Source organism: Vulpes lagopus, chromosome 16, assembly GCF_018345385.1.
Source record: "Vulpes lagopus strain Blue_001 chromosome 16, ASM1834538v1, whole genome shotgun sequence".
NCBI lineage: Eukaryota > Metazoa > Chordata > Mammalia > Carnivora > Canidae > Vulpes > Vulpes lagopus.
Genome location: NC_054839.1, coordinates 52,814,175 through 52,828,105, shown reverse-complemented (window position 1 = coordinate 52,828,105; position 13,931 = coordinate 52,814,175). Strand labels below are relative to the sequence as shown.

Sequence of the window (13,931 nt, the reverse complement as noted above, 5' to 3'; positions counted from 1 at the left end):
TATTTATGCAGTGTTCTGCTAATAGGTATGGACATAATTAATCCCTTATTGCAAAGTTGATGGCTTACACCAGTTAGCCTTGGTGTATTCCTTGATTCACTTAAATCCCAGATTTTCTTAGTATTTATGCTCTACTGGCAGGATATTTTTTGGCAGGATATTTTTGTTTATTTGAGCAAAACTTGTTTGAGATAGACCTGGAAAGCCCGCAGAATGTCAGCTAGTTTCTTTTGGGAGAAAAAAAAAGTCATTAATAATACTTACATATCCAAAAAAAATTGAATGCCCACAGTGTATATTTTTATTTCAGAATTAAGAAAGTGAAGGATCTTTTAATCTTTTACACATGCATACAAACATATTTTTAAACGACAATGGAGACTACCTACATTTGGGGGCATTTTGGAGAGTGGTCGTACCATACTACTTTCTCACTCTTCTCAAAGAACTTGATTGAGAAATAGTGTTCGTGGAGGGCAGCCTGAGAGGTGTGTAATTGGTACATTCCTATATTGACTCTACCATACATCCACGTACTGATTCATCCAAACTAGCTCTTTCACTGTTGCATTTCATTTACTGAAATTTGTTGCTCTGTTTGTTATAATAATACCTTTGAGGACAACCCAGCTCCTCTGCTTATTAGCATGTGTTCTTGTTTGGGTAAGCAGACCTCTTCAATGATCTCGTCTGCAAAATGAAGGCAATATTTATACTTCTCTCTTAGAGTTATAAGGATTACATGAGTTAATTTATATAAAGTACTTGGCACCTAGTGAGCTCTCCATAAGTATTAATGGCTATAATTATTGTTACTATTTTTAACTCCTTAACACACTGTACTTTATATGATGACCTGACCCATGGAACAAATTTTTCTCTATCTCATCATCAAAAAGTATAGTGCTGCTTTTTTTTTTTTTTTTTTTTGGTGTCAGTGCTGTGGTTGTTGCGACTTACATAACTTTTTTATTTCTCTCTTTTTTTGTGTGTTAGATTTAAAAAGATTAGATTCACATTTTAAATTCTTCTTCTAATACCTTTTTTTGTGTATTATCTTTACTTTTCTTCATTTCATCTTCCCTTGTTTAGTTTTCTTTATCCACTTATTTCAAATTTTATAACATTGTATTATACATATTTTTGTAAGCCAACTAAAGTACTTCCTGAAATTTTTCTGGGTTCATATATGTGGTGGAAATGCATAAGTTTACATACTTGATATAGTTTTGGTATCCTCCATTTACTATAATAATATAAATTGTCCACCAGAAAAATTATATATGCTTTATGCTGTAAAATTTTACTTTCTTATTAATATTTATATTTAAAGAGATGTAGTTCAGATTTCTTTATATATGCTAAAAACTCACTGTAATATTTTCATTTATCTTCCTGAATGATACTATGCCTTAGAAAACTAATCCTAGTCTTATTCTAGTCCCTTGACACACAAGATGCTTATTAAACTTATTTCATAAAACTAATGACTTACATCCAAGTTTCTCAAGGAAATGTCAGAAAAGTTAACATATATCATTCAAAGGTACTGCAAGGCAAAGGAGATCATCTTGAATAGAACCCATTGGTTATAATGAAGAGAGTTATAAATGGTTCAAAATCAGCTTTATCTCATCTGTAGCAGAGTCACTTAAGGCAATCGTGGTAGGCTCGTAAGGCCATCATTGTATACATAAAGGAAGCACTGTATATATAAAGGAAGCATTTTTTTATACGGGTGGCAGGTTAAAAATAGTTCTTTATGAACCTGCAAGGTATACAACGGCTTTAGGGTTCAGATCTATGTTTTATGATATATTTCATGCAGCCATGCTTCTCATTTTAATAGGGCTTTTTTTTTTTTTTCAGTAGAGTTTCTCCTTTGCAAATCAAAAGAGCAAAATTGCAAAAAATGAAAATAAAACAATAAAATAACAAAATTCCAAATGACACTGAATTTTAAGAGATATCTGGATATTTTCCAGGGATCTGAATGAGAAGGTGAGGTGTTCAAGATTAGACAATGGTAGCTGTAAAGGAACTGGATTTCATGTCCTGTTGTTTTAAAATTTTTAAGGAAATACAGAAAGAGGAAATGGTTTGGGCTCTATGATATCATTAGTACTATTTTTATTCTCTTAAGTTCAAAAGCTTCAGGGATAAGAAAAATATATGCAAAAATTGGGACATTTATCTTTTTTAAATTTAATTAGCGTACTTTCAAAATAATCATATGGATTAAGCACACTCTTTTAAATTTTACCCTTCTCCTTGCTTTAAGGATGCATGTGTAGGCAGGAAGAGTAAAGATGTGAAATATTTTTAACAGTTTCATAATACAGTATATGTTTAAATAAATACAGATGTTACAACAGTTTTATAGTACTAAAATCCAAATATTCTATAGACGGAAATGCTATTACTTTATTTGAAAGATTAGCTTATTACGAAATTAATTCATATAACTGACCCATTCAGACTATACTGAAAAAATTTTGTCAATAATTAGGTTTGATTAGGTTCAGTTGCACAAAAGTTCAGTTTCATTTTGGTATTCTTACACTCTCGCACAATCAAAAATAATTTCTGATTTTAATTAATATTATGGAAAGTGGAGGGTAATTATCTCATTAAGGAAAAGCTGGAATCTTCATCTTTTCTCCAAGTACAGGATTTTAATTATGAAAGCTAGCAACTTGTATTATTAAAGGGAATCCTCCTTTCTTTTTCTCAGGAGGGTTTTTATTTTAATGTGAAGACATACTAGAAGTGAAGAATGGCTCTTTTTTGCCATGATAGTATGAGAGAGTTTAGGTGGTAAAACTGGATTGAGTTAGTCTTCTAAGAAATGCCAAGTGTTTTCCATTTTTTTACTCCTGTGAGGATTGAAGAAAGGGAGAATATTTCTGGTCTGTAGTTGTGGTTGGCGTTAGCAGCGCTGGCGATCTGTTAGTTCTTGTGTAGCAACAAATAATCATGCTTCACTTCAGTCAGAAAAAGGGAGGCTCTAGCTGCTAGGTTGGAAAAGGAGCCCTGTGTACTGGTTGTCTTTTTCATCATTTTTACTAGTAAATATTGACTCATTTGAATGAAGCATGTATTGTAGACAGTGTGTGAATTAACAAGATATGCAAGTATTTTGGAATAGTCACCAAATGAAGTACTGCTTTTCCATAGCGTGCACAGAACAGTGATTCAGGATGTCTTGGTATGAGAGTAAGGAATTTTCTCTGTTGAAATTTTTTTAAAAAAATATTGCCAGTTGCTAGCCTCAGCTCCTTACAAGTCCGAGCCTCTCATGCCAGAGTCGTATTCCTCATCTTTTTTTTCCTGGGCCCACACAAGACTCAAGAGCTAAAATGGGTCAGGATACCATATATTTTCAATGTGAAGCTGGCATTTTCCAAATTAACACCCATCCATTTCTTTAAAATATGGTATCAGTGGGATGCTTTATTCGTGTTACCTCCTCTGAATACCAGTAGGAATACCTAAAGGAAATAAGTTTTACTCTTTCTTCTTTTTTCTTCATTTTTTTCCACTTTTTAATTTGTAGTACTTTTTTATACATTCCATATATCCTTGTGTAATCTTATAATTCCTACTAGAATAAGAGAGGGATATAAATAAATAGGATGACACAAAATTTCACATTGAGTTTATAATGTTTCTTTTTTAATGCAGTGTTTCCCCGTTGGGTGGCATTTAATTTATCATCTATGTAATTAATGTCTAATAAAGTACAAGTAGTAAGCCCCACATTGAATCAATTGAACCCAGATCTTGGGCCTATGCTTATGTATTTTCCAAAAGTTCCCCCAGCTATTTCTGATACGTATCTTTGATTTAGAACTATTGTGTTGAAGCATGTTTTCTGTCTTCTTTATTCTCTAGAACAATATATGATATAGCTCTATAATAAATATTTTTCTGAGATAATTAGTACCAAGAGTTTTAACTTTATCAATTTGTATATTAATTTTTAAAGAGTTCTGTGTATTTGGTTGTTTTTCATAATTTAGTTATGAAAATGATCACAAACATTTATTTTGATTTGTCCTATTTTTCTTACACAGTGATACCTTTCCTGTGCTTTTAGCTTTTTTTTTTTTTTCTCTTTTTAAGCATTTTATTTGAGAGAGCATGAGCAGGGGAAGGGACAGAGGGAGTCTGGTCAGTGGAGACTCTGAGCAGGGAGCCTAATGTGGGGCTCGATCCCAGGACCCTGGGATCATGACCTGAGCCGAAGACAGATGCTTAACTGACTGAGCCACCCAGGCACCCCTCCTTTTCTCTCCTTATGTGGCATACCCATGAATAGGAATGAGTTCATCCTCACCATAAACTATCTCAGTCAACACTGATAATGGTGCTCAATATGGTATTGACTATGGCATGTATCATTGGCAGCTAAGAATGCCATGCTCATATAGTTTGCATAGAATTTAAAATTCATAATTAAAAAAGTAAATAAAATTAATGAGTTAAGCCCAATTTTGATAATGTGTCAAAGCCAGACCTTTAAAGCTATGGGGACTTGGTGAGACTATTATTATTCTCAAGTGTCTTTATGATTCAACATAAGCCTATTCATACTTCCTAAGTCAGTACTTCCTTGATAGTGAGAAAATGGAAATAATTGAGACTTACATTTTAATCTTGGTTTCAATGTAGATCTGTTGCCATTGTGAATATAAACAAATTTCTTAGTTTTCTGTCTTCTTAAAACTGGAATTGGATATCAAAGAATTTACAAAAGACTAAAATTTTCAATAAAATTGATTGCAGAAATTGAGATTTTGGTATAAGTTGCACAAAAGTTCTCTGAAGCTGATAATGGAAAACAAACTATTATTTTCATCATTAATACATGTAAGAAAAAACTTAGTATTATATGGAACCCCCAATTTTTTAAAGTAGATATTTTTATGCCACTGCTATTAATAGTTTGCTTAAATCTATTATACTGTTTTAGCACTAACACATTGTGTGTTAGTGTGCTTTAAAAAATTGCTTGTAACTGCTATGCTATTGTTTGCCAATTCCTGTACCTCAACTGATGACTGTCCTCCTCAGTTTCCTCCATTTTCAAACTTCTTCAAATATACTGAGTCATTGTGATGGGCACCTAGCATGACCTCTCAGGAGAATTCAGCTGCAAGAAAATGGAACAGGATTGATAAGCATCTCCCCCCCATTGAGTTTGTATGGCCTCTAAATCTTTTTTTTCTTTCTTTCTTTCTTTCTTTCTTTCTTTCTTTCTTTCTTTCTTTCTTTCTTTCTTTCTTTCTTTTTCTTTCTTTCTTTCTTTCTTTCTTTCTTTCTTTCTTTCTTTCTTTCTTTCTTTCTTTCTTTCTTTCTTTTTTTATGGCCTCTAATTCTTAAAAAGGAACTCACACATTTTGGTCCCAGCAAAAATAAAGCTGGCTGAATAAAACTACATTACTGTCAAGTGGCAGTGACTACCATCATGTGTATACATTTCAAATGAACAATTAAAGGGAAGGGGAAAATGCTAAATAAAAAGGAAGGGGGAAGCCCTTCCTCTTGCTATATTATGTGGATGAGTAGCAGGAAAAACCTCAAATGACCAAGAAAATTATTCTCTTTGGTGAATTGGAGAAGATGACTTTCTAGTTGTATGGAATGTATGCTCAGAGAGGTAATTATAAAGCTAAATAAACTACCATCCACAGGCGCCTGGGTGGCTCAGTCAGTTAAATATCTGCCTACAGCTCAAGTCATGGTCTCAGGGTCCTGGGATGTAATTAAGGCATCAGATCCTGAAATCGAGCCCCTCATCAGGATCCTCGGCAAGCTGGCCTGCTTCTCCCTCTGTTCTCTGCTTGTGCTCTCTTTTGCTATCTCTCTCTCTCCCTCTCTCCAATAAATAAATAAAGTCTTACCAAAAATCTCTACCATCCCTCTCTTAAAAATTAATTCTGCATTTTCTTTGGTGGTTGGTGGGGCTTGGTTTCAGGATATGACAGCACGTGACCTGCTCCAGCAGAGATACACTCTTCCCAATGGAGATACTGCTTGGCGGTCCTCACCCCTTGTGAATGCTGCCCTGGAAGGAAAGTTGGTCCTCTTGGATGGCATTCACCGGGTCAACGCGGGCACGCTTGCTGTATTGCAAAGGTTTGTATGAGTCATACACACAAAAAAACACACCATGTAAACAGTAGGTGTGGAACTCTTGTCAGTTTTTTCTAAACTGGGTCGTGTAGATCACGAGAAACTTATCTTCTGTTTCCAGCCAGAACAGCAGATATTTTTATAATCGTAAACACAACACAGTAAAACTTCAAATAATGAACATTTGGGGAAAAAAACACTGCCTGCCATAGCAAAATTCTCTGTGTAAGAGTTAGAAAAAGAAAACTTTTAGGTAGTAATTTTGAAAGACTTTGTACATGCTGATTGGTACATACAAGTAAGTCATACAACTAACACTTCTTACAATTTGTCAGTCACAGCTTCACTGTGTTCAAACACCTTATGAATCATAGATCTAAATTATTGGTTGATCCTGTTGTAATTTTTTTGAGAGAGAAAGTATATTTCCTTATATAAATGTGTAATGGAGGGGTGCCAGGTGGCTCAGTTGGATAGGTGTCTGCCCTCAGCTCCAGTCATGATCTCAGGGTCCTGGGATTGAGCCCTGTGTCCAGCTCCCTGCTCAGCAGGGACTCTGCTTCTCCCTCTCTCTCTGCCCCTCCCTTTTGCTCATGCTCTCTCTCTCTCTCTCTAATAAATAAAATCTTAAAAAAATAAAATATGTAATGGATGTTTGATGATGTTTTATATAGACTAAAAATCTCACTCTGTGTTTATAAACTCGAACATTTGTGTAATTGTTTCCTTATTTCAGTTTGGGTGGGGAAAACATGCCACTGCTTGTCAGGTTCTCAGCCTTGGAATCACCTTGTGGGGATGGGGCTTAAAAATCACTGATGCCTGAGCTCCATGTTCTCAAATTCAGATATAAGCGATCCAGAATGAGTCCTGTACACTGGCATTTTTAAACCCTTCCCAGAAGATTCTAATGTGCTGCCAAGATTAAGAACAACTTCAGTAACCATTTGTCTTATATTAGGTGTTTAATTTTCACAGCGATACCGTGAGGTTGATATGACTGCCCTAATTTTATAAAAGAGAAAAGTTTAGAGAGATGGAGTAGTAGTTCTCCCCTTCCCCAGTCATTCCTCTAATGAGGTACAGAGCTGGATTTGAACACAGATCTGACTGCCTCACTGCCCATGTTCCCAACTCCTGCATTTTTTTTTTTTTTTTTTTTTAATTCATGAGAGAGAGAGAGAGGCAGAGATGCAAGCAGAGGGAGAAGCAGGCTCCATGCAGGGAGCCTGACGTGGGACTTGATCCCCGGTCTCCAGGATCACGCCCTGGGCCGAAGGCAGGCACTAAACCACTGAGCCACCCAGGGATCCCCCAACCTCTGCATTATACAGTCTCCCCTCTCCTCAGTGCTTACTGAGTGGAGGTCATGGTGGGGGGACTGTGATGTGGGCATAAGGAGACTCAGCGGTTGGTGTAAAATCTGGATGTAGTGCTATTCGAGGCCTCCGACATCTGGAAGACAATGCTCTCTGTGCTGTGGATGGTCAGGTCACCATCATGGTTGGTATATGAAATAGCACCAGTTATTTCATTATAACGATTTTTGATATGTTAAAACCTTTAATTCCAGAAACAGAAATTTGTTGGTAATACTCTCCCTTAAGGAGTTACAATAGACTCAGAGTATGTACCACCTGCCTTGTTGATTTAACATGTACCTCATGGTTATCCTGAGTCACTCATTCAGCTACTTCTTTTCATCTCCTTCCTCCTTCCCGTTTCCAGCTCCTCCTCAATCCTCCTCCTCACTGTCCACATCTAGTAACCATGACTACTGCTCTCCAGGATAGACACCAGTAGTTTTGCCAAGTATAATAGCACCGGCCAACTTGAAATTTCAACAGATGCATCAAACGAAATTGTTAGACTCAATTGTAATAATAGACAGGATTAAAATGTGAACTGATTCTACCTCTAGTGACTTCAGCCTTCAAGACAGATGAATTTGTTCCCTGACTTTCCTCTCTCCCTTAGGTTGATCCACGATCGGGAGCTAAGCCTCTACGATGGCTCCAGGCTGCTGAGAGAAGACAGGTACATGCGTTTAAAGGAAGAGCTGCAACTGTCGGACGAGCAGCTACAGAAGAGGTAATGTTGGGTGCATTGTCCTCATTCTTGTTGTCAGGTGTGCCTTCTTTTTATTCTTCTAAACCTAGGGTCAAGCCAAGCAAACTTTAAATCATTTAATAAGTTGGCATCCTGAGTATGCTCATAATCTGGCATTTCTTACAACTTGAGTTTGTCGTCCAAGATGTGCTCTATACTCTAAGTCTTACTTTTGCTTGTGTTTCAACACTTCATGAGAACATTAACTCTGAGAAGGTAATCTTCCCTTTATTGTCCTAGCAGCTCGGTTTTGGCCCTGTACTTTGTTCCTTCAGGAAAAAAAAAAAAAACCCTCATAGTTCTCATAATTTACCGGGCCCTCCCTCCTAGGAAGTGATCACTTATTACTGAGGTAAAACCACCTGGCGCAGGATTACCTTTTGGGGCTTATTTACATATTCCTACCAAAAATGTCCCAACCAAATGTTATGCAGGAGGCTTGATTGCATCCCAGATCAGGAAATAAAATGGAAACAGCTAGAAAAGATACTTTGTGACAATTGGGAAAGTTTAAATATGGACTATGTACACTACATGATATTGAGTAAAAATTCATAGGTATCATAATGGTATTTGGGTTTTGAAGGAGAATATTCCTTCATTCCTAGGAGATGTGCACTGAGTTAAGGGATAATGTAAAAAGAGATCAACAACTTCCTTCCAGATGATTCACGGTGAAAAAAAAGATATGTACGTGTGTGTACATGTATACAATACATAGAAAGAGAGAAAGAGCAAGTGAGAATGAGAACACAAGGTGGTAAAATCTCAATAATTGGGGAAATCTAGGTGAAGGATATATGGGTATTCATATTCTATTCTTTCAAATTTTCAATGTGTTTGAAAAATTGCAAAATATTTCTTCTAGCTACATACTACTTTCCTTTTAGGTCATTTGGAATATATATATGTTTTCTGTCTCCTTACATTTTCATAGATATTTTGACATAATTAGAGATTGTTAACTTGGCAAATACCTAGTCACCTAATTGAATCTTATTTAATTGAAGCTTCTCCTCCCCACAAAGGGCTTGCTGACATATTTTAAACATTAAAATTTTACAAATGATAATTATGTGTATTTCTTATTGTGTTTATGGTTTAAGGAAAGTTTTGTTTAAAAATTTCCTTGGAATTTTTTTTATAGAAAGTTAATATTAAATTCCTTACATCTCTGTATAAGTTATTTAAAAATTCACTTAATTATACACAGCTATTTATGCTCTGGGATACACATCATCAAATTCCTCTAGCCTAGTAAACAGTTTGGTTGATTGTCTAGGGAGGGAAGTTCTAAAGATCCTTCTCACTTCATACCTTTAATTTATAACAGTCAGCTTTTGTACAGTATTTGATTATGAACCACCACCCATCAGGGAACAGTTTATGTTTTCAGGGAGATGAATCAAAGCAGTTAGGCAGTAGCTCTCAGCAAGCCTCCTTGTCAGGCTCCTTTGGACTTCAGGAGCATTGTATTTGTAGTCAGATGTCCAGGAAATGACAGCCCCTCTTCCCTGAGAAGCACCCAATTCTCCCTAATAGTAACAAGAGGTTTTACAAATGAAAACAATTTCAGGAACAGAGTGGCCCTAAGCATCGTGTTGAGATTTTGGCTTACATTGGTTAGTAGTACCTCCTCCTCAAAGTGTTCCATCTTCATCACTATTGAAATTCATCATTCCCATGAATACAGACTAGGCTCAGTTAGTTCTATTTCTAGAAGTCATTCCGAGTAGATGGAAACAAGTTGTAAGGGCATTGCTTGGTTTCCTTCACTTATTTTTTATTTTCGTTTGAGTTTTGTATCATTGTTAAACATGCATGAAACTTGGGCCAGATAGCTTTTTGTGAAAGGCTTTTTGTGAAACATACCAGTCCTCTGTCATCTGTCCTCGGACACTTCCCCATTTCCCACAGCCCGGACACTACTTTCAGCTTCAAGCTATTTTTTTCAGGTACTCACCTCCTTATCACTAAATAATATACCTTTTTTTAAAAAAAGAATAGTTGACATATAATGCTTAGTTGTCATATAATGCTTAGTTTCAGGTGTACAATAGTGATTCAACAAGTTTATACATTATTCTATGCTCACCACAAGTGTAGCTACCCTGCCCCCATACATCACATTACTATATCATAATATGCTTTCATTGATATTTCTTGATTTATTTTTCAGTGTTAGGAATTATTGTTTTCTTACTATGCAAAATTAAAGTTTAGCTCTTTTTATCATCCTTCTTCCCACTACATAAACATACATCTCATCTCTCATTCTTCCTGAGTAGTCATGGAATAATTTTCTTTAGAACTTCACTCAATGTCCACATGATGATCACAGCATAAGGACTGTACAGTAGCTGAGACATTTGGTAAACTACAGTCATTTTTCCTTTCTTAACATATGTTTTGTTTTTCCTAAAGTTAGTGATTGCATACATATGAAGAGAGGCAGATACAGAGATAAATAATTATAATGCATCTTTTAAATGTTAGAACAGAGATCTCTGCAGTAATGCTATGGGAACACAGAAGAGAAAGTGACCCTGTTTTCTGTGTATTTATCACTTTTTTTACCCCAGACACTTCCCTTCTTGTCTAAATCTCCTCTCAGCATGTTCAGGCACATCAGGCTTTTATCAGTTTCATCTTTGCCCCATAGAAACATTCCAGCCAGCCCTGCTCTGGATCTGCTGCCCTTCATATTTGTAGCACACATGTCATGCTAGATCTCTGTCTACTCCGATGTTCCCATTTCCTCTGATCTCTCTTTTTGCATCTTTCATCAGTTTAGATGTTGAACCTATTGGACTGAAATTCTAATTTTCTGTTCTTTCTTACGTTCTGTCAATTTGTCAGGTCTTCACTGACTTCTCAGAGGCAAGAGGTCTTAACAGTTGATTCTGAAATATTTCTACCAGTTGAAAGCCTAATTCCTTTCCTTATTAGTATTCCTCCTTCTTTTGCCTGAGAAACACACTCTTTTCTTGTGATTGTACACAGATTTTTCTCTATTTTGTTGCTAAACAGTCATGTTATAGAATCTGCTTTACTCTGATGATATGGATTGTTAGTAAATTTCTTTGTCTTTTCCTGGCTAAACCTGATTTAATTTTGTGGCCTATTTTTGGCTTTCCAAGAATAAATATATTTTCTTTTTTTTTTTTAATTAATTTTTATTGGTGTTCAATTTACCAACATACAGAAAAACACCCAGTGCTCATCCCGTCAAGTGTCCACCTCAGTGCCTGTCACCCATTCCCCTCCAACACCCGCCCTCCTCCCCTTCCACCACCCCTAGTTCGTTTCCCCAAGTTAGGAGTCTTTATGTTCTGTCTCCCTTCCTGATATTTCCCAACATTTCTTTTCCCTTCCTTTATATTTCCTTTCACTATTATTCATATTCCCCAAATGAATGAGAACATACACTGTTTGTCCTTCTCCGATTGACTTATTTCACTCAGCATAATACCCTCCAGTTCCATCCACGTTGAAGCAAATGGTGGGTATTTGTCGTTTCTAATTGCTGAGTAATATTCCATTGTATACATAAACCACATCTTCTTTATCCATTCATCTTTCGATGGACACCGAGGCTCCTTCCACAGTTTGGCTATTGTGGCCATTGCTGATAGAAACATCGGGGTGCAGGTGTCCCGACGTTTCATTGCATCTGAATCTTTGGGGTAAATCCCCAACAGTGCAATTGCTGGGTCGTAGGGCAGATCTATTTTTAACTCTTTGAGGAACCTCCACACAGTTTTCCAGAGTGGCTGCACCAGTTCACATTCCCACCAACAGTGTAAGAGGGTTCCCTTTTCTCCGCATCCTCTCCAACATTTGTTGTTTCCTGCCTTGTTAATTTTCCCCCATTCTCACTGGTGTGAGGTGGTATCTCATTGTGGTTTTGATTTGTATTTCCCTGATGGCAAGTGATGCAGAGCATTTTCTCATGTGCATGTTGGCCATGTCCATGTCTTCCTCTGTGAGATTTCTCTTCATGTCTTTTGCCCATTTCATGATTGGATTGTTTGTTTCTTTGGTGTTGAGTTTAATAAGTTCTTTATAGATTTTGGAAACTAGCCCTTTATCTGATACGTCATTTGCAAATATCTTCTCCCATTCTGTAGGTTGTCTTTTAGTTTTGTTGACTGTATCCTTTGCTGTGCAAAAGCTTCTTATCTTGATGAAGTCCCAATAGTTCATTTTTGCTTTTGTTTCTTTTGCCTTTGTGGATGTATCTTGCAAGAAGTTACTGTGGCCAAGTTCAAAGAGGGTGTTGCCTGTGTTCTCTTCTATGATTTTGATGGAATCTTGTCTCACATTTAGATCTCTCATCCATTTTGAGTTTATCTTTGTGTATGGTGAAAGAGAGTGGTCCAGTTTCATTCTTCTGCATGTGGATGTCCAATTTTCCCAGCACCATTTATTGAAGGGACTGTCTTTCTTCAAGTGGATAGTCTTTCCTCCTTTATTGAATATTAGATGACCATACATTTCAGGGTCCACTTCTGGGTTCTCTATTCTGTTCCATTGATCTATGTGTCTGTTTTTGTGCCAGTACCACACTGTCTTGATGACCACAGCTTTGTAGTACAACCTGAAATCTGGCATTGTGATGCCCCCAGCTCTGGTTTTCTTTTTTAAATTCCCCTGGCTATTCGGGGTCTTTTCTGATTCCACACAAATCATAAAATAATTTGTTCTAACTCTCTGAAGAAAGTCCATGGTATTTTGATAGGGATTGCATTAAACGTGTAAATTGCCCTGGGTAACATTGACATTTTTACAATATTAATTCTGCCAATCCATGAGCATGGAATATTTTTCCATCTCTTTGTGTCTTCCTCAATTTCTTTCAGAAGTGTTCTGTAGTTTTTAGGGTATAGATCTTTTACCTCTTTGGTTAGGTTTATTCCTAGGTATCTTATGCTTTTGGGTGCAATTGTAAATGGGATTGACTCCTTAATTTCTCTTTCTTCAGTCTCATTGTTAGTGTATAGAAATGCCATTGATTTCTGGGCATTGATTTTGTATCCTGCCACGCTACCAAATTGCTGTATGAGTTCTAGCAATCTTGGGGTGGAGGCTTTTGGGTTTTCTACGTAGAGTATCATGTCATCGGCGAAGAGGGAGAGTTTGACTTCTTCTTTGCCAATTTGAATGCCTTTAATGTCTTTTTGTTGTCTGATTGCTGAGGCGAGGACTTCCAGAACTATGTTGAACAGCAGTGGTGAGAGTGGACATCCCTGTCTTGTTCCTGATCTTAGGGGAAAGGCTCCCAGTGCTTCCCCATTGAGAATGATATTTGCTGTGGGCTTTTCGTAGATGGCTTTTAAGATGTCGAGGAAAGTTCCCTCTATCCCAACACTCTGAAGGGTTTTGATCAGGAATCGATGCTGTATTTTGTCAAATGCTTTCTCTGCATCTAATGAGAGGATCATATGGTTCTTGGTTTTTCTCTTGCTGATATGATGAATCACATTGATGGTTTTACAAGTGTTGAACCAGCCTTGTGTCCCGGGGATAAATCCTACTTGGTCATGGTGAATAATTTTCTTAATGTGTTGTTGGATCCTATTGGCTAGTATCTTGTTGAGAATTTTTGCATCCATGTTCATCAGGGATATTGGTCTGTAATTCTCCTTTTTGGTGGGGTCTTTGTCTGGTTTCGGAATTAAGGT

General features: G+C 36.7%; 1 protein-coding gene across 1 annotated transcript in view; it reads left to right on the top strand.

Annotated features, from left to right (window-relative positions):
- Positions 1-13,931, top strand: part of VWA8 (von Willebrand factor A domain containing 8) — a 342,545-nt gene that overhangs the window by 98,842 nt on the left and 229,772 nt on the right. Inside the window, exons 13-14 of the mRNA XM_041731061.1 lie at positions 5,981-6,141; positions 8,116-8,229. Of these exons, the coding sequence (XP_041586995.1) occupies positions 5,981-6,141; positions 8,116-8,229 (275 nt within the window). The remainder of the gene's footprint in view (positions 1-5,980; positions 6,142-8,115; positions 8,230-13,931) is intronic.